Below are 21637 nucleotides of genomic sequence, written 5' to 3'. Positions count from 1 at the left end.
GTTTGTTCAAGTTGCGTATTGATTTCCAAACACGCGTATTTCGATAAAAAAAAAAAACACTCTGTTCTTTACCGCAGTATCGTAATGCATCAGTATGTTACCTAAATCCGGGTACGAGATTGGTTTATCGATCACCTCATGAATAATTAACGCATCAGGAGAGGCGTATTTTCTAAACGTTGTCATACACTTTTGTATATCACGTTTCAGATATTGAAAAAGAAAAAAAAAACGGTTCTTTTGTTTTGGGTTTGGTTTCTAAAGATCTCACTTTTCGAAATGTGTGGAGTAACTTGAATTGTTCGGGGACAAAAGCTTTCAACCATAACATGAACTTCGATTATCTCACTTCTTTAATGACACGAGAAGCTCACATTCCAAATCTTTGATTGAGACGGTCAAAAACCTTTAACCTTATCCTCTGCGCTGCAGGCGCTTCGAACAACGCTTAAGCTTAACAAATCTGCTACTCGCAGTTAACACAATAAAGAATCTTCTTGCATATTCAATTTTGTCTACGCATTCCCCTGCCTTTCACCTCGGTTACGTTACCGAAACGAATTGATCGTGAGGGCCTGGGAGAAATCCGCACAGGGACAAGGCAACGGATTGGCCCTCCGTCTTGTGAAAACGGTCACCGTAAACACAATTTATTGAAAACGTTCTTCATAGTAGAAATTTTTCAAAACGCCATTTTACAATAGGCCTTATCACGGTTTTCGACGCCATTTTGACGAGTAGGCAAACAGGCTTGAAAAAACAGTATTTGTATGAAAATTGGATTTCAAATAATTTTCAAAAAACATCGCTTCTGAAAAATTCATCAATTGGAAACTTTTGACACCAGTGAAAAGATTTTAAGAAAAAAAATTGGAGGGATGTAGCTTTGCCAGAAAGCGTCCAGCTGTGTTTTGAAATTTCCATACATTTTTCTGTATAGCGAGCCAGCCGTGAACTGCTACTAAAAATAGTTCGCGGAAAAAATGCAGGGAAATGTATGGAAAGTTCAAACCACGACTGGACGCTTTCTGGCACTGCTACATCCCTCCATGGTTTTTTGTTTTGATGCTATTCACCAGTAATAGAAAGAATGGTTTTAGAAAACGAAATGGCGACGAAAACCGTGATAAGGCCTATTGAATAGGCCTTATCACGGTTTTTGACGCCTACTCGTCAAAATGACGCCAAAAACCGTGATAAGGCCAATTCATTTATTTTAGGCTTTTAAAATATGGTTTCTTCCAACATTCTCCCATTTAAAGTGCTTTTTAAAATAACAATTATCTAATTTAATGCGGTAATGCTTCAGGGAAACAGTTTTACTGAAAACAGAAACTTCTACATGAAAAATATAATCAGTCATTCGCGGAGAGTCAGGACATAATTATAATGAATAATGAAATTGCGAACGAAGTTTTATTTTCTTTTTTTTTAATAATTATAATTATTTTATTAAGCACCACCTGCTGCACACGTTCTCATTTGCTGCTACCCTTTGGTTAAAGTGGTCTCCTCATTCATATGCCATAATTTTCATTTTTGCTTTTTAAAATAACAATTCTCTAATTAATGCGCCAATACTTCAGGGCAACAGTTTTACTGAAAAGAGTCAGGACATAGTTTCAAGGTGAGAAATTCTTTAAAATGAATAATGAAAAGGCAAACGAGGTTTTATTTTTTTATCAAGCACCACCTGCTACACACGTTCTCCGCTACCCTTTGGTTAAAGTGGCCTCCTCATTCGTATGCTATTTCATTTTTCCTTTTTAAAATAACAATTCTCTAATTTAAGGTTACCTTATACCTTCAGAGGTGTTTCGCATCCAAGCAATGTAGCGGCGATGTAGCGCGGCCCGTTTAACCTGTAGATACCTAAACCCACATATCAAATTAAAGCTTGTAGAGCTGACTATCAAACTATACCAAGAATTTTGAAATAAAATGAATTGCCGAATTTTTAGCACTGTTTTCTCAAATCAATTTCTTTTACTTGGAGGAGACACTTTAAAGAGCTAAAACTCAAAGGGAATTTGTTCGTTTGTCTTCAAATTTAGACAGTAGCTAGTTTAACATATAAACAACAAAACGGTGTCTGAGAATTTTTTCTTTCGAAATATTTTTTCTCCGAGAGAGATTTTTGTACGACCACTCCCCATTTTTTTTTTATCCTATTATGAAAATGTTCTGTAACTTTTCATTGTGATTGAATAAGGCAAAACGCAGACACGTTTTTTTAGCGCTTTGGGTCCGGAAACTGAGGAGCAAATTAAATTAGCAAAAAATAAAATTTGCTTTGACTTGTAGCTTTCAAAAGGTGATTTGGAAGCTCACATTCAGAGGTCGCGAAAAATTCGACAATTCACTTAATCACAAAACTCTTGGTATACTTTGATAGCCTGCTCTATAGGATTTAATTTGATGTAAGGGTTCAAGTATCTACAGTTTAAACCGGACGCGCGACATCGCTTGGACGCGAGACACCTCTAAAGGTATAGGGTAGCCTTAATGCGCCAACGCTTCAGGACAACAGTTTTACTGAAAACACAAAACTTCTACATGAGAAATATAATCAATTATTTGCGGAGAGTGAGGACATAGTTTCAAGGTGAGAAATTCTTTTTAATGAATAATGAAAAGGCAAGCGAGGTTTTATTTTTTATAAAGCACCACCTGCTACACTCGTTCTCATTTTCGCTCTGATATGGTTTCGGCCATCATTCTCGCATTTAAAGAGCTTTTTAAAATAACAATTCTCTAATTTAATGCGCCAATACTTCAGGGCAACAGTTTTACTGAAAACAGAAAATTCTACATGAGAAATATAATCAATTATTTGCGGAGAGTCAGGACATAGTTTCAAGGTGAGGAATTCTTTATAATGAATAATGAAAAAAAAGGCAAACGAGGTTTTATTTTTTTAATAATAATTATTTTATCAAGCACCACCTGCTACACACGTTCTCATTTGCCGCTACCCTTTGGTTAAAGTGGCCTCCTCATTCTTACGCCATTTCATTTATGTGCCGCCACGAGTTGATTATTAAGGTTTGTAACGGAGATGAGCGTGGATCAGTTTGTTTGGTCAATCATATTTAAGCTTCAAATGGTCTGCAGTATTTTGTGACACCACAGCGGCGGAAGGGGCTCCATCCAGACTCCGCTCCACTTATTTACCAAAGAGAAAGAGAGCTTCTGGATTATCCTGGTTTCGACAGTTTTAATCTGGTTCACTCACGTGACCAATTTGTGAAAAATCGTACAACACGTTTTAACAGAGAGAAGCGTCAAAACAGGACAATTCCAGCACGCGGGATGGCTCTTCTTTCTCTCGCGCACCTCCCACTCAACTCGTGGCCTGTGTGGAAACTTCTCAGTAGTTCGCAGACTATTATTAGGTAGAAAAAGCCAATGCAATGTAACTGTTACCCAGTCATCGTGCCATCCTATATCGATTGAAAATTATAAATTTAAGATTAGGATGTTTGGCACAGCATTGATTAAGCATATTAAAAGTGAGGAGTAAGAATATGCGGCGCGACTATGCACCAAAACGTATTTATTTTAGGAAGCAAGGAGATCTGTAGACAAGAAAAAGTGAATCACGACTAGAACATATTTCTCAGAGATTTATGACACTGATAAACATACAGGATTTGAAATTGCAAGCTCTCAGAGCACATTTTTTATTACACCAAAACGTCTGTTTTAATTCACACATTGAGTAGTTGGGCTGCAAAATTTAATCTGCGCATGCCGAATTAGACTGATCGAGACGCTTGTCTTTTGCGTGGGTAGTTAAGCGAAGTAGTATCTACATCGGAGTGTCCACCGCTGCTTAAGTGTCGCAAAATGCGGCAGACTCTGTCGAGCTGAACAATTACAAAATAAATTGATCCCCACTTCAACCTTACTAGTCAATTAGTTTCAGCACGTCAGTGAAATGGTGTTCGAATCAGCCCTCTGTGAACAATGGCTACTGGTAAACAAGAATATGCGCAGTAGTTGGTGTTTGAGAAAATAGTTATTATAAAGGTAGAAACTATTAGTTTGACTTTTGACAAATGATGGTAAAGCACTTCTTACATGAGAAACTAGATCCTGTTGCTCCAAAAAAATATAATTGGTTATACTTCTCACGAAGGAGTTTGTGTTTTCGGTAAACGTGTTGTCCAGAAGCATTGGCGGAATAAATTTAATTTTTTTCTGCATATGACAGTTGTTATTCACCGATAAAAAGAAAAGAAACCATACAAAGAAGATAGTTTAAGTTATCTTTTATTGTATTTCACAAGTCTGTGTGCCATGTCGCAAAAGATGTGGTTCACAACAGCTAATTGTACAGCTCAGATTATTTGAACTAGCACGACATTGTATTTTAAATTTATTTCAAGCCTGTTTGCCTACTCGTCACAATGGCGTCGAAAACCATGATAAGGCCTATTGAATGTTTCCTGCATATGACAATTGTTATTCACCGATAAAAGAAAGAATGGTTTTAAAAACGAAAAGAAACCATACAAATAAGATAATTTCAGTTATCTTTTATTGTATTTCACAAGTCTGTGTGCCATGTCGCAAAAGATGTGGTTCACAACAGCTAATTGTACAGCTCAGATTATTTGAACTAGCACGACATTGTATTTTAATTTATTTCAAGCCTGTTTGCCTACTCGTCAAAATGGCGTCGAAAACCGCGATAAGGCCTATTGAATTTTTCCTGCATATGACAATTGTTATTCACTGATAAAGGAAAAAATGGTTTTAAAAACGAAAAGAAACCATACAAATAAGATAGTTTAAGTTATCTTTTATTGTATTTCACAAGTCTGTGCCATGTCGCAAAAGATGTGGTTCACAGCAGCTAATTGTACAGCTCAGATTATTTGAACTAGCACGACATTGTATTTTAATTTATTTCAAGCCTGTTTGCCTACTCGTCAAAATGGCGTCGAAAACCGCGATAAGGCCTATTGAATTTTTCCTGCATATGACAATTGGTATTCACCGATAAAGGAAAGAATGGTTTTAAAAACGAAAAGAAACCATACAAATACGATAGTTTAAGTTATCTTTTATTGTATTTCACAAGTCTGTGTGCCATGTCGCAAAAGATGTGGTTCACAACAGCTTATTGTACAGCTCAGATTATTTGAACTAGCACGACATTGTATTTTAATTTATTTCAAGCCTGTTTGCCTACTCGTCAAAATGGCGTCGAAAACCGCGATAAGGCCTATTGAATTTTTCCTGCATATGACAAATGTTATTCACCGATAAAGGAAAGAATGGTTTTAAAAACGAAAAGAAACCATACAAATAAGATAGTTTAAGTTATCTTTTATTGTATTTCACAAGTCTGTGTGCCATGTCGCAAAAGATGTGGTTCACAACAGCTTATTGTTGAGCTGAGATTATTTCAACTAGCACGACATTTTAATTTGCCTTTACAAAACTGTGTTGCTTATGAAGTTATATGGACGTCACGAAAAGCCTTGGAACTGAGTAACTTTCATAGATGGAAAACTTTAGAGGCCAATAAGGCGTGTCATGGTATTTTCTAAGCTTTCATAGCATTACCTATCTCTTTTTTTTAATTAAAAATGCTGTCAGTAACGGGATTGGAATTCACCCAGAAAATTATTCATAAGTACTGTATTCCAGAAATATAAGCATATATTAAAGAAAAAGAAGATGTGGTTGAATCATGCCATAGAATCTTGTATGGGAATCCGCGATCTGTCCAAAATGTCCAAAATGCGATTATTTTAAGATGAATTCAGCACAAGGGTATTACTTTATTACCAAGAGATGAGCTATGGTTTGGTATGACTTTGGCGATTGCTATTTTCAAAACCACTTCTTGTTCTACATTTTAAGAAGCACAAGTGTGCGTCTTACTAGAGGTTTTTTTTTTTTTCTTTGCACCAAACGCCAAAGGGACTGGGGCTGAGAGTGTCTTTACTCTTGACTCTTTTCCAAGGGGTTTAAAACACGTGGCGTGCCAATCTTAGCTTGTTTTCCTGTTATGGAAACTTGAAACTGTTGATCCTCCAAATGACCAATTGCTCGTCGATAGTCGATAAATGAGATCATCAGCATCCAATGGCAGATCTCCACGTCAAGCTGTCATGTCAAACAGCCTCCACCCTATGAAATCATCACCAACCAATAGCAAAGCGACATGTCAGCATTGTCCACACCCTGTTCTTTTAAACCTTTGTGCTTCTTTACTTCAAGGACATTGTCTTTGGGGAGCTCAAAGGATCAACTTGATTTGAGGTAAGTTCTCAAGAACATAATAAATTTAAACTGCGCTGAGGCTCAAAATGACGGTATCTTATCCTTCGCAAGATTTGTAGCTGTCTGTTGATACCGAAGTGGTAAACAGTGCCACAATTACTCTACGTGCTGTACTGTTGTATTCAGAAGAGGTTTATGATTAGTTAGAAAGGCTAAAATTATGTTGTCTTTGAGTCAGCATTTTAGTTGCGTTATAGAGTTGTTACTCTATCGTATCGAATGAAGCTGCAATTGAAGTAAATTATATATTTTATCTTTTTCATCCAAGAAAATCTCCAGTCCTTCTCAATTCGTGTTCGTGCGCGTAACTTGTTCGCTCCGTCATTGAAGGCGATCCAGCTGTGAGCTAGCGCGTGCGTCGGTCGCTCTCTCGCCTGCGGACTCTTCCGTGTAAGTTGTAAGTAAATGACGCTCGTGTGATCCTCGTTGTCTCACTCAATAGATGGAGTGATCCCAAATCAGACAAAATTTTGACCTTGCAAAAATTTGAAAAAAAAATTCTTTATGCTGCGTTTTATTCGATTATTTAGATTAGATTAGATCGTTCTATAATTTAATCCCCCTTTTTTCCTTTAATCTGTTTTGGTTGATGTCCGCATTCTGCCTCGTCCGAATACAAAGATAATTCGGATACTTCCATTGTTCAGTGTTCCCAAATTAAATAGCGAATTTTAAGACGTTTAAATGATGGACCTCCATGATTCCTGCGTCACATAAATTATCTACAGATAGTTTAATAAATCATCGCCTACAGGGCTGAAACCCTTTTCATGGTATCTCTTTCAAAAAGATTATTTTTAATGATAGGCTGTTACGTACTGTGGTTATTTCGTAATGAATGTTCTTTCGGAGCAGAAAATACCATTTTAACGTCTTGTTCTTAGTAGTTGCTTTTTCGCTTTAAGGCATAAGAGAGTCTAAAGTTGTTCACAATAATTAGCCATATACAAAAGGAAAAAAACACAAACTCAAGGTCAGCTATGAAAAATAGTCAAACGACAAAAAAGAAGCAAAATAAAATTGAGCAGTATTAAGTGTTAACGTATCCAAGAAGAAATATTAACAGAGTACCATGTAAAGGGAGGAACGTTATAACTATTTAGAACGATGAAATATATTTTCAATTGTTTTTATCTTGAGAAAGAAGTGTTAATGCACCTGACTACAACTGCACAGATTTAGAAAGTAGGAGTATTGTATTATGAAAACAACAATTTGTAACGTCATTTAATATTCATAACTGTTTTAATATAAAAAAGATGGCGCACTTGACTTGATGTTTCTATGGAAACAAGATTTGGAAACATTTGGATTGGCACAAACAACGAAGTTTAATTTTTTTTCTGTTAACCTTTTACATGTTACGTTATTTTGACTCTTATCAACTGTTTTTGAGAAATTTAGAATAATTCGGGTCGACTTTCTGTGATTAAGGGCATATTTTTTTAATTGAGACATAATTACTTACTTTACAATACTTCACATTTCATAGTTTTATGTACACACACACAGAGCAAAATACAACACTGGTCTTGTCCTTCAAAGAACTGCCAATAATTATCACAAAAAAGAGTTAATCAGTACATTTTACAATTCTTTTTTTTTTAATTAATACAAATTCACTTTTACGATGGATAACACAACGCAAACTACACAATTAGGTACAACTAGAAAAAAGGCTGTATGAACCTCTTTAGTAGAGATGAAAGTAAATGTTAATAAATATAAATTCAAATTCATGGAAATTTGCTCATACAAGTCATGGGAAAGAGGCTCAAGAAAGGATAGAAATAAATAATTCCCATCTAGTGTAATGTTTTAAGAGAGCGTCGTTTTTCTTTGCCATGAAAAGTTCTAAATTGTAAGTGGTTGTTTACTTCAGCTATAAAAACATCCATGGATGGATTGATTTTATCCAATACCTGTAAATATTAAATGTTCGGCAATAGCAATATATGATTAATTGCTTTGAAATCTTTATCGATATCAAATTTACCAATTGCTAGAGGCACGCCAATGAGAGAGATTTCCACTTCTTCATCTCCATAAATAGCTATCCATGATAGAACCTCTTTGTCTTTAAATCACCAAATTTGCAGTAAAACAGTAGGTGCACGAGGGATTCATCCTCTTTTTTTACAGAAGGTGCAAATGGGAGAGTCTACAATTTTAAACGCCAACAATTTATATTAAAAAAAACCCCATAACTTTGTGTCTAGAGTAGCTCTAAAAGATAACGAATAAATTTTCTTCCGTTCAACTGAAAGATGTAGGTATTCAGTTTTTAGTCTGGCTTAAGCATTAGGTGTGGTAGCTTTGTGTGAGCAGAATTCCTCATAAAGAGTTTTGGAGGATGTGCTTATAAGATCAACTATCTCTCCCTTTACAGGTAAAAGGAAAGTGTTTTCACTGAAAGGATGCGGGTCAGTGAACGTATTTTCTTTGATGATAGACCACCGTTCACCTGGTATAGCATTGACAATACCCATCAACGAAAACAATTGGCTTGGCGATAGCCGAGCTCTAATAACTTTCTCGGTTTTAAGGAAACTATGATCCTTTGATACCAAATCACCTAGTTGATACAGGGATTTTCCTTGGCTAAGCATAGTCTTATTATTCAGTCCAAATTACTTGGTTCGTTACATCCTCATAAGTAACAACATTCCTCTTTACGAGAAAGGACCATGCATCAAGACATTCGCATAAAACACAGGAAGAGCGACTGGTAACTTACGCGTGTTAAACTGACACTTCAGAACAAACCTGCTTCCTATTTTCCCCAAATAATGGTCCAAGAAAAACGTCCATTACGTCTTCCCCTAGTCTATCCACCTTCAAAAGAAAGCTTCTTAATTTCCACAGTTAATTGTATTATAGTCTTTATAGTCTTACCACCGTATGTTAAAAAATCTAAATACAATGTCTTGTCTAGTCTTACAGTCCTAACATATCTCCCAGGAAACCTCTCAGTATAAGCCAGGGGGGTTCTTGAGGTCTCCTCACCTTTTTTATTTCTTCTTTTACTATCATTATTCACTCTAAACTTATGTAAGATCCTAGTCTATTATTCACTGCAACTTTCTATAATTGTATGTCGTGGTGAATAAATAAAATAAAATAAAACAAAAAAATAGTCGTCAATGTACTTCTTTAAGCAAAAACCTCTTTGAGCTTTGATCATTCATTCTATATCAAGCATTTTTAGACCGCCTTGTTGAATATCATAAATTAATGCTGTACGCATACCTTATCCTTGCCGCTCCAAAATGAAGTAGTAAAATTAACGACATATCGAGAAATCCAAGATGGTGGCTTTGAACAACAAATGACGTAATTGTCACTACGTGCCGCATCCTCTTCCCCACTTCCCGCTTCACGTTAGGGGATGTAAAAAAAGCCCAGCCTGAACTTAATAGGGTTAAAATCTTCTGAAAAATGAATTTTTGGAGATGACGAAATATGAAATGCTTATAAAGACTAATACAACAGTTATTCCAAAAACTTTCAAACCTTACATTGTTTCCTCTCTTGATACATGGCACATTTTCAAACGAGGCAAATATTTGACTCATGTTTGGAAACATTTCTCTGTCGCATATTAAATATTTGAAATATAGCCTTCCATAAGTGTTATTTTGGCAATAATATGTGGCTTTTAATCAGCACATAAATTTAAACCCTCTTGAGATGAGAATATCTCTAGTACCTGCGCTTTAAAATAAAATTGCTTATCATTTGTCATTCTGCTCAGATTCACTCCTTGATTGTCTAATGAGCTACCCTAGAGCTAGGGTTTAGAAAAAGCCGCTTAAAAGTATTTTGCTTTCTCGGCTCAAGTCGCTCAAGATATTTGCCAAATTTGGCTTCAATTTTGGTCGCGCTATCATACCACATTGAGAAAATCGACATATCTGATCAATTTTTGCCCTGTTTTAGAAATTGAAAAACAGCCAAAATAAAAGAATGAATTGTAAATAACTTATGGATCAGTGTCACGAACAAAGTCACCGAAGAAATATGTCTTGGCTCTCACTTGCCATTCTGACAAAAGTACACTCTTATTTGAAAGCTGGCAATTTGACTATTATTGCTGACTTAGCTGAATTAATTTAGAATTTCATTGACAGTGACTTCGTGACCTATGGATTATATATCCCCTTCCTCAAAACAATAATGGTCCACCACGTCCTCAGATATAATGGCTTAGTTTCCTCTGGCTCAATGGTAGGGAACCCAGACTAGTAAAGGAAGGTCCCAGTGTCGACTCCTGTTGGGGGAATTCGGATTATAGGGTTTCCGATTAGCAAAGGGAAGAACCTCCTCCTATGGTTAAAATTTAAATAATCATGTTTTTTGTCATATGATAAGCCACATAATTTCTTCAGGGCACGGCATTGGAACAAACGTGAACATTCTCTGGGGCCATGTATTTTATCCCTCAGTTATACACATGCATACTCGATAAAAAGTGCGAGTTCTCCCAAATTGACTTTAATCTCTTATTAGCCTCTTACGCAGCATCCAGAGCATTAAGGCTGTTCATTGCAACTTGCAGTGAAACTTATATAGCTGGTGAAAAGCTCCTTCCCTTTATTAATCACTTCCCTTGCAACCTAGGCCCGATTTCCAGCCGCTGTTCGGGAAACAAGCCCGCGCTCCTTCTCTTCTCGGGGAGGAAAAAAGACCGGACTCGAAAGAGCGGCGGAAATCGATCCTACTTGAAACCATGATCTTAGATATCTGGATTTGTCCAACCAACATTATTTATTCCAAGCGAAACACGTAAATGGTATAAAAACGAACATTTAATAAGTAAATCGTGAGCAAGTTTGAAAATCATTTGAACGTGAATTCACGTAGTTAGCGACATGCTATGTCAAACTTTTACCAGATCAATCTTAGGCAAAAAACAACTTTTTAGACCATTTCTTAGCTACTGATGCTTAAAGTCAGAGTGGACCCTTTCTGTCACCCTCTCTCAGGATCAGTAAGGTTGAAGATATGACGCAATTTGTCCATTGGAAGTAGTTTGGGTTATCCCCCAGCCGACTAATTTACTGAAATTTCCTTTGCGTTGCAGTCTGCGATCAAGTTTGGGGCTATGAAAGCTGTACCTGTCATACTGTGGTGGGTGCTGATAGCAATCTACTGCTCGAACGCGAAGAACGTACGGAAGAGAAAATTTGCAGGTGTGTACCTCCTTGATCAGTGTAGAACATATTGCAATATTAAGCGATTTCATAACGACCTAATGGAAAACTCATTAAAGGTATTTAACAAAAGGTTCATTAAACCTTACCCCACTCTTCTTTCTTCCTGGCCTTGTGCTTGCTCCGTTTAACATAATAACTAAGGAGATAATATTTTATAGCTTGCCAATACCTAGCACTGGCAATACACTGTCCTACTTCCCTCAGCAGCTGAAGTCTGATAAATCAAGATTGTCAAATCAGTGATAAACGGGTGATATTTTCGGCAACTTTCCTGTATTTGGTATAATTGGGAAGCTTGCGCACTGGTTAACGCACATTCATGAATCCTAATTTTGAGAATGTCTTCATTGTTCCGTTGAACCTTATTACCTCTACTCGTTGCGCTTCAGATTTGGACTCCAGCAACAGCGATGCTCCTGAAAACATGAGCGACAATCCTGCCATACAAAACATGGATCAAGTCACGAGTCAACAGAGTGCGGCAGATACTGCAATCCCTAGCCAGAAATCCACTGAACGAGAGGTAAAGAGGGATAAAATTACACTTTGTATATTTGAGAATGATTTGATTCAGTCAAAACACCGTAAAAATGTTTTTTGTAGATAAGATTCGACACAACTTATAGTTAACAAGTAAAAGATTACAATTGTCGGCCAATTTCATAGACAACAAGACGATTCAAGTTTACGAAAAGTATTATGAGCGAATAACAGCTAATGCTGCTAACTGCACTAAACACAACAGCGTTAAGAGTGCCCATACAGTTACAGCTGTAAACAGCTACTTACAACAACCAACATATAGTATCTTTAAAAGATTTTTCACCTCGACAGGAAAATTACAAATTTACAAAATGACCAGCTCCCTGTTGGCACGATAGCTCAATTGAAAGAGCGCTGCACCCATATCGCAGAGGTCATGGGATTTTTGTTCAGGCTTTATTTTCGAAAAACTACTTAAGTTGCGTGCATAATAACTATGGTCATAAGTCACTTATTCATTTTTTATTCGCAGCTGTAAAAGTATTTGTACGTATTTCATATATTCTACTTCCGTCACTTCACCTTGACGGAATTTATGAATTCTAAAAGGACCAGCTCCCAGTTCGCTTGGTATCTCAACTGGCAGAGACCTTCACGAGTCTCGTGAGGTCTTGGGCTCGAATCTCGTTTAAACTTGACTTTTGTCAGGCTTTCTTTACGCAGCCACTTGAGTTGCGTATATAACCTACTTATTCATTGAAATAGGTAGGTTTACGTGACAAACATCTTGCATCCTGCTAGGATTTGAATTTCGCTGTGTGGCATATGCGCAATCAAAGAAATGTGATGTTATGTAATATGATGAAAAAATGGGAGAGGTAATATTTTGTTTCAGTGAAGTGACATATAGGCATAGTTGGAGAAACAAAATTCCAGTTCTCCCAACAGGACACCAACCTATCACATTCCAGTTGGCTAGTTCGGATGTTCTACCAATGGGGTATACCAGACTCGTGAGAGTTAGACCATTAAACTAGTTTTATGTGACAAATAACGAACATTTAATATAACCGATCAATGACAGCCTTCGAGAGTTACCAATGACTGCAGTAACTACCAACGACTATTAACGACTACTCACAAAATCCATAAAGAATTCCTGAAAACTAGTTATACACAAATACTCACAAACACTAACAACTGTTAACAGCTAACAACAAGTATTAACATTTCCAATGGCTAGTAACAAAACTGCTTGACAGCCACCCTCAGGAATTGACACCATGCTACCTGATATTAAACTATGGAGCTGTTTTCAAGTGAGTGTCCAGAGTAATTTCACATTTACTTGTATCACTTGCGACTCGTCCGAGCAATTAGGTGCTACAATACTGTTAACAACTAGTGTTTTCAAGCAACAGCTAATAATGACTGGGTACAACTTTTGATGGATATGCCATCTTAAAAGGGGTTTTCCAAAAGACGAGATATGTGAACTAGCTTATTGACTCTAGGCTTTATTTATTTATGGTAGCTAGAGTTAGTTAAACATAATTTGCTGACTACCGGATACTATATATTATATTACATCATGAATGTTATAATTTCAAGTAAAAAAGTTTTGCCATTTTTCGATTTTAATCTAAGTTAGAAGTGTTGTATTGTAGGTATTATTGTATAGTAAAGCTTTACGTCTATAAAAAAAAAGACTCTAGGCTTGCACTTTTGGGAAGAATAAATGGTAAAATACTTGCTTTTTTCTGGTGCAACTTTTACAAAGAGAACATGACCCTTTTTAATTTAATCTTAAACCTGTTGAGACACTTTTAAGGATAACTGTAAATTGCTACCATTACCTTCAATCATAAAGTTTAAGTTAAGTTATCTTGATATCTGCACTGCTTTTATTTAATTTGAACACAGAAACGCGTGCCACCTGCCGTAGCAGAAGTTGGAAAGGACATATTAACGGATGTCATAAAGCAAGCTATTGAGAAGCAAATGCAGAACATAGCAGAAGCACAGGCAAAAGCAGAAGCGCTCGTCGGGAGAAAGGTATCTTATAACAAGGCTATGGGAGTTTTTATTCACACGGACACGTTTTCAATACATACGTCTCTACCATTGGTTTGAAAAACGATTTTCTTTAGAGAAAAATTTTGTTAACAGAGGAACGTCTTTTAAAAAAATGATCTTAATTTTGCCTGCATTTACTTGTTAACCGCGGAGAATTTTCATTTGTTCATTCGACGTCGTAATCATTTATGTAAAACGTATTCCATTAAATCAATTATCATTAAACTTTTGTGATAAGACTACTATGCCATCAAGAAGGCAAGAGAATCCTTGAAGCTGTTCTTGGTATTTGAAAATCCACAAAACGTCTGCTAGAGAAAATTGTAATCAAGCAATAGATGGAGCACGACGGGTATAGGGGGAGGGGGTACTAAGGTATATTACTGACAGGGATGTGCAAATGCCAAGAAATCAGTAATCACTCCCCCCTCCTAAAATTATAGTGGGATGGACCCTAACCAAAAAAGCCAGTCCAATGGCCCAGAACGTGACCCAAAAAACGTTCCATTTGAAAAGAATGACCTCTAATGGGATTGTTTGACATAAAATTGAGCTTTCGCTTCAGTTGTCAACTTACCACCCTCAAAAAGTGGTTACCAAAAATATCTCAGCCTTAAAATAATTCACAAAGTTTCTAACCCAAAAAGGCACTAATTTCAAACTCAAAAACATAACTTTGCACATTCTCGTCACTAATATACCAGAGTCCCTCACCCCAACCCCTTCCGGGAGATGAGGAGGAGTAAAGCTTGGGACAAGAAAATTAAGCACCAGTGTTCAAACAAAGTTAAGCTGGAAGGTGAACACGGCATTCAGTGAGGTTGGCTGTAGTGTAATAATTACAAATCTAGGTGAAAGTCAAGACATGTGTAACCCATCGCATTATCTGTGCTTAGAAATTATGTCGACTAAAAATAGAGCAACTATTGTACCTGTCTGTCGCGGAAAACATGTAGGATTGGTGGTTTCAAATGTACAAACATTTTTTTAACCTACCAATTTACCATGATTTTTTAATACATAATACATGGATATTCCTTGGCTGACTTTCTTTTGATCAGCTGTTTCTTTTAATATAAAGATTTACCACATAAAAGAGCATAACAGTAATGTAACTAAGCAGTTGGGTTCTTTTCTTTTAATGAACACAAATTTTATTTGCAACACAACAATAGTCAACTAACAACAATACAGCATACTATAGAAGAAGCACGAACTATGAATAACAAAAAGATAACAATGATTAAGACGGGGAGGATTGCCATCAAACAGAAGAGCAGTTTTCTGTTTTTTATTGCCATTCAATTATCCTCTGTAATTCTAGAGAGTTGGGCGTCTTAAAAAGCATTTTACAAGTGTATAGATAATATTTTGTGTATAACAAGAGAATATCCAGTCTGCGTTCTTGGGCGTTCGTCAGCTTGCAGTTTTCATCTTTTATATGGAAAAGAATCTGTTCATTCAGGGGAGTAAGATTTAAGTTACTCACATTATTGAACCTATTCAAGATATCAGTGCAGATTGAGAACGTAACAGGACAGTGCAAAAAGGTGTGGAGTATAGAGTCTTGCTTTGAACATTGAGTGCATTGATCGTCGGCTGTAATTTTAAATATTTTCAGTTCTCGCTTAAAAACAATTATCCTATACAGAAGCTTAAATAAAAATTGCCTTAATTTATTGTCTTTAGTTATTTTGCATACCTTTTTTTTTTTCTTTTTTAACACTTTGTTGCACCAAAACAATACAATGCAATTGTTATCATTTATATTGCAGAAAAAAAACACCACATTTTCGTTACAATTTGCACTGCATTTACAAAAACAATAGTATTTACAATACTGATAGAATAGAACCGTATTATATGCTAACAGAAAAAAAATGTTCAAAGTTCCACTTGGAATTTAGATTTATGTTTTTCCATACCAAGATAGCTTTATGAGGAAAGCATGCAAAGAGAGCTTGCCAGATGTATGCTTCCTCTGTCCTTGATGCAGTATAAATATCGTAATTGGCTAAAATAACGCAGAGGTTCAAGCCAAGACGAAGAGTGGGGCAGAGAAGGAGATTGCTTCTGAATTTTTTGTGTTCCACCAATTTGTAAAATCTGCCCAAAAAGCCGGAGCGCAAGTACTAAGAACAAGTGGCAAAAAGATGTTTTAAAGTTTTTTTCTCGGTGCAGAAATGGCTCTGTTCACTTGAGATAAGCAGATAAGCGCACCTCTAAACAAGGTGGCATTAGTGGGCAACATGTGATGTGCAATCTTGAATTGAAACATAGCAAGTCTAGTATCTTTTACGACTTTAAAAGGGATACTGTGAATAAGACTTGTTCTTTGCTCACCAAAGCCAGCATTTTTCATTCATTCTTTTTTCGGCAGTGGGTGCTTCAAATTTCATCTTTACGTAAAATTGGCTGGCCAACTTGCAGCAAATTTTGTTTAATGGTGTTACCGTGTCTTTTGTTAACTTATCTTCATTTTTCGTCTTCAATTTTTTCTATCCATTTTTGAGGGATTGCATGGTATAATCCATGGTATCTTAGAAAGTTTGTCTTTATTGAAAATTTAGATGAAAAATCGCTGAAGGTTAAGAAGGAGCTTCCAAGGAAAACGTCGCGAATTCTAGTCACACTTGCCTCATGCAAACACCCTCATTGAAACATTCTATCATTTCTTCACTTAAAATAGACCAAAAGTGCAAATAAAATTCAACAGAGAGGCTGTCGCTTCTTGAATAATGGCCTTTAGCACATTGTTTCAATACATTATAGCATTCATCATTGGCAAGACGCCCCTCCAGCTTATCTTGTTGAGATTGATCAAGTTTCGGGAAAGTGGTACCTCCAAAAAAAAGTTCAAATGTTTCATATGTTGCAGTGCTGTGGGGAGTAGTGTATAAAGAAGAATAAAAAGATCTTTGTGTATTCAATATTTCATCAGAATCGGTGATTTCTCCCCCACCGTTACGTTTGACTTTTGTGATGTAACTTTTAGGGTGTTTGCGTTCAAAAAGTACTTGGTATTTTTCACCTTCTTCATCCCAGCGTGACCTACTCCTAACGATAGCACCTTTTGTCTTGTATTCAATAATATTATTCAGCTCAGATCGCAGACGGTAAAGGTTAGAAATATATTCCTTGGATCTGTTGGCTTTTAGCTCGTTCATTAAATGGTCAATCTGTTTTTGAAATTCTTGTTCTCTATTTCTCCAATTTCTGCTCATTCGCTTTGAATATTGAACAAGTAAAAATCAGGAATTTTGCTAGTGAGCTCGGATGTAAGATTTTCACAATGAGTTATTGAATTTCTAGAGTCCCGGGCCTCGTTTAGCATATCCTTTGAATTGCAAGGCAAGTAAAATTGCAGAATGAACAGAGAAACTTTCATTTTTATGCAAACTAAATGAACAAAGTCTCTTTTTTTTTGTTCACTAACATGGCGGCAATGCAAACCACCTATTATGTGCCCAACAAAAAACCTGCCTCTTCTCACACGCTTGATTTAAGCCTCTTGCGTTTAAATACAATAAGGATAATTTGAATGCTAATGCAGATTATTGTTGGAACGCGGAGACAAGATATTTGCAATGGTATGTAATTGTGAGTTATTTCAAAGGTAAAGCTTTGAACAAATGACGAATAAAACGAAAACAAAAAGACATGAAAAACCTACAAACAACAAACACACATCTCAATGGTCCTAATCCTAGCTCGAAAACCTGAGGAGACCAACGATAGTAAAAAATCTCAACCAGAAAAGGAGCCATGCTACTTTACTAAGTAAAGGAAGGCGAAGAAGCCGAAAAAACTGCAGTCTCGAATATAACCGTGCAAGAGCTAACAAAGCTAACGATCAATTTATAAATGGAAAAAAAAAAGCGAAACTTAACTTGACATTATCTTGGCATAGATTGGAAGCTTCTTGGTTTCGGGTTCACGATAAACCTGTCCAATCATCATTAGTTTATTTACAATGAACGAAGCTTTCGTCTTGTCCTGTTAAGCTTTTTTTAAGAACAGGCAGCAGTGCTTTCCTAATTTCTTCTACTTCTCTTGGGTAGTCATCTGTCACACCAATTTTAAACTCTCGATCGATATTTAACGTGTTTGAATATACGTCCTTTATCTTCGAAAAAGCTCAATTCTGCATAGCTGTTCACAATTTTCACAGGAAAAGATCGAAAACAGCAGCAAGCAAAAAGAATTTTGCAAAATGTTTTCTCCGAGAAACGAGTAAAAACACTTTCAGCTGATGAGACCGAATGGAAGCCGCGAAAAAAGGTGCCAAAATTTTAGCCTCGTTTGGTTCCAAGAATTTCGCCCAGGCTCTCAGCTTTCCTCGCTTATTTCCAGGCTACCACAAGTTGAAAGCTTGCATCTACCCAAGCAATGAAGGAGTCAGAATGTAGGGAGACTGTCAATTCCATTAGCAAGAGCATATATTCAAACCTCATATACGAGATTCCTTTTGTTTTCAACTCGATAAATTGCCGAACAGGAGTCATTCAACGGATTTGAATGAGTAGATCTCCGGCTTTATTTCCATGAAAAACAATAATGCTTCTTTTTAATGTTTCTACAAAAATATCTACAACCTGCGACATACCAATCGCTCTTTCATTGGGCTTAATGTAGTTTTACAAAATCCTAGCAAAATGTAATCATGGCCATGTGGTCTGGCATCCTCCTTGGCCTCAAACTGGCAAAGTTATTTGGCATTTCCAATTTTCTCAGTTGTAAAGTATTCTGGGAAAGTTCTTATTATAATTATATATTACTTTTATAATTAAAATACGCCTGTTCACTTCATAAACAATGTTCAAAGCTTCCATGACATTTAGTTGGAAGTTGGTTAAAACAGAAGTAGAAAATTGTCCTTAAAAATAGCTATATGTGAGCGGCCCAAAAATGACAAAATCCAATCAACCCATGTCGTCTACTTTCAGTTGGAGTTGAATATTGAGCCTGAGAAGGGTTGGAAAACAGAGAGCATGTTTGCACCTGCTGGTATGCATATTGACGCTGCGTATACTAAAGAGGAAGGCACGAAAAAATCGAATCAAGGGGAACCACCATTTACGTATCCCATGGGAGTTGGAGGTGTCATGATGAACGGATGTTATGGTTCAAACTATCAGAAAGGCGATCCTTGTTATGCTGCTAAGAGGGTCTCATCCATTTGTTCTGTAAGTGAATTTTAACATGTCTAAGCTTGAGTTAATAGTCTTCTATAATGAGTCTTACTGAAAACATCTTGAAACTTGCTCTAAACTTGATTGAAACAGAAGTTAAACCATCGCAACAATTCAAAGGCCCTAGGATGAAGCAATCCACCATTGACACCATGGTAAAAGGTTTGGGTCTAAAAAATAAGGATAATGGGACATTTCATTTATGAAAATAGTTATTAAGTGATTAAATTTCCAGAATGGAGGTACTTTTTGAGAGCCTGTGTGGGGAGCGGCTAAATAAATATTTCATGGTGTCTACAACAAATGTTCATATTTGGCTTTGGAATTAAAATAATCTAAACGCACGATGTAGTACTAGATATACAGAGTAACCGCAAACCTCAGGGACATGTAATATTTCGTCTCTGGAAGATGGTGTCGACGCCACTAATTTGGCCTCCACTCCCATCCCACCATGGATTTATACTCAAAGGAAAATACTCCTATCCTAATCGTTTATGTTCCTCTACATTTATTCTCTCGCAACATAACAAACATCTCTTAAATAAAATCCACTAATATTAACCAGGCACTTTTTGAACGACATAATGTGGGTGCACGAGCATAAATTTGGCTTTTATTCCAAAGGAAACATCACAGTCTAACTTTGCTACAAATAAAGTCAATTTGAAGCAGAACAAAAGTGTTCAACAATATGATAAAAAACAGATACGACATGCGAAAAGAATAAAGTAAGTATTTAACAACGGGTTTATTGAATTAATGTCTTATCATATAAACCTGGTAATCTTTATTTTACTTGATATAAAGGATCTGATCGATAGTGCTGCTTTCATCGGGGTCGGATTTGATGGACGGGGTGATTATAGCCCTGAATCTCGGAAGATGAGCATTGTACAAAGAGTTTGTGCCGGAAAGGCGACGTAAGTATATTCATTGTTGCAACTTCATAACATCATCAAGTCTTAGATTAGGGATTGGAAAGCATCTTGTTACTGTTGTGATCCTACATTTTTAAACATAAAAATTAACAAAAGGGGAGATATAAATAAATATCCAGGCTTCAAGAAACTTGTTTTCATATATGCAAGTGGGGTGGGGGGGGGGGGGGGTCCTAGTTTGAATTTGTGGACATTAGCACAAAATCTAGTCCCATATTTTTGTTTGCTCATCCCCAGAAAAAATATTATTTCATTAAATTCAATAAATCTCATACACGACATTTAATTTTTAGGTATGATGGCGCCGACGTCCCTGACACAATGAACGTGCATGGCGTATATGATACGAGCACCTCAATGTACAGCTTCTATAGTCGACAAGAGTACCAAAAGTTTCTACAACGGCAAGCAGGAATGTCAGGATCGGTTCTCGGTTTTTACGCCGGGGTAAAAAAGGCCTATGGAAGCTCCGAAGTCAGAGGATCAGAGAAATACCTGTCGCTTCTGTCTATTGATGTTGATAGGTTAGTAAAAACATGTACATTTTAAGTTCGAGTCAACTCAAATTTTATTTTTAACAAGTCCTTGAATTCACTCTGATTATACCCACTACAAAGTATGGACTTACCTGTCGAGCTGGGGGTGATTGCTTCGTGATATTTGAAATGGCGCAGGATGGCGAACACCGTGGGTCACGCTTGCAAAATACTACATGAATCATGGACCATGTCCCAGGGTCTTTGCCTCCCTCTGCCATCTTGAATATTGAGAAAATCCTGGGAAGGCACATCGTGCACCCCAACCAGGCGTCAAAACATATACATAAACTACTTATCCCTGATCGGTGTATCTAGGACTAAACCTGACAGACAGACAGACAGACAGACAGACAGACAGACAGACAGCCTATATTTTAGCACGATAAAAAAATTAAAGCTCTGCGGCTTGGGGGGGCGCGCAAAATATTTTGAATAAAAATATATAAACAGTAAAATCCTCGCACCTTTAATCCTTTTTTAAAACTCCCTATATATTATTTAAATTCGCACGTATAAAATTGGCTGTTGTTACTGAAGTCTCCTTAAAAGTTAACTCCTTGAAGATATCAATCGAGCGGATTTTCTTTGCCAGGTGCTTATAGTTCGTATCCGCGAAGTCCTTGTCCTGGGCAATGCTTCAGCATCTAAGTCTCTTCGCCATAATCATGTATACAAGGCTTGCCGTTGAGGTGGCAAGCCAGCTAGTGTTGGCTTCTTGGTCACAAGGGCTGTGGCATATTTTTTCCCTTGACAGTAGAAATTGCTGTCTAAATGAATGAATGAATGAATGAATGAATGAATGAATGAATGAATGAATGAATGAATGAATGAATGAATGAATGAATGAATGAATGAATGAATGAATGAATGAATGAATTAAAGACGGTCAA

General features: G+C 36.6%; 1 protein-coding gene across 1 annotated transcript in view; it reads left to right on the top strand.

Moving 5' to 3' along the window:
• Positions 1-11387: 11387 nt before the first annotated feature.
• The window catches only part of LOC146452126 (uncharacterized), a 29553-nt gene continuing 19303 nt past the window's right edge, over positions 11388-21637 (top strand). Inside the window, exons 1-6 of the mRNA XM_085098177.1 lie at positions 11388-11492; positions 11906-12039; positions 13923-14054; positions 19022-19261; positions 20078-20190; positions 20502-20732. Of these exons, the coding sequence (XP_084954303.1) occupies positions 11405-11492; positions 11906-12039; positions 13923-14054; positions 19022-19261; positions 20078-20190; positions 20502-20732 (938 nt within the window). The 5' untranslated portion in view covers positions 11388-11404. The remainder of the gene's footprint in view (positions 11493-11905; positions 12040-13922; positions 14055-19021; positions 19262-20077; positions 20191-20501; positions 20733-21637) is intronic.

This window comes from Pavona decussata, unplaced genomic scaffold, assembly GCF_977016875.1.
Source record: "Pavona decussata unplaced genomic scaffold, jaPavDecu1.1 SCAFFOLD_380, whole genome shotgun sequence".
NCBI lineage: Eukaryota > Metazoa > Cnidaria > Anthozoa > Scleractinia > Agariciidae > Pavona > Pavona decussata.
The sequence above is the reverse complement of the archived record's forward strand: the minus strand, read 5'-3'. Positions and strand labels throughout refer to the sequence as shown.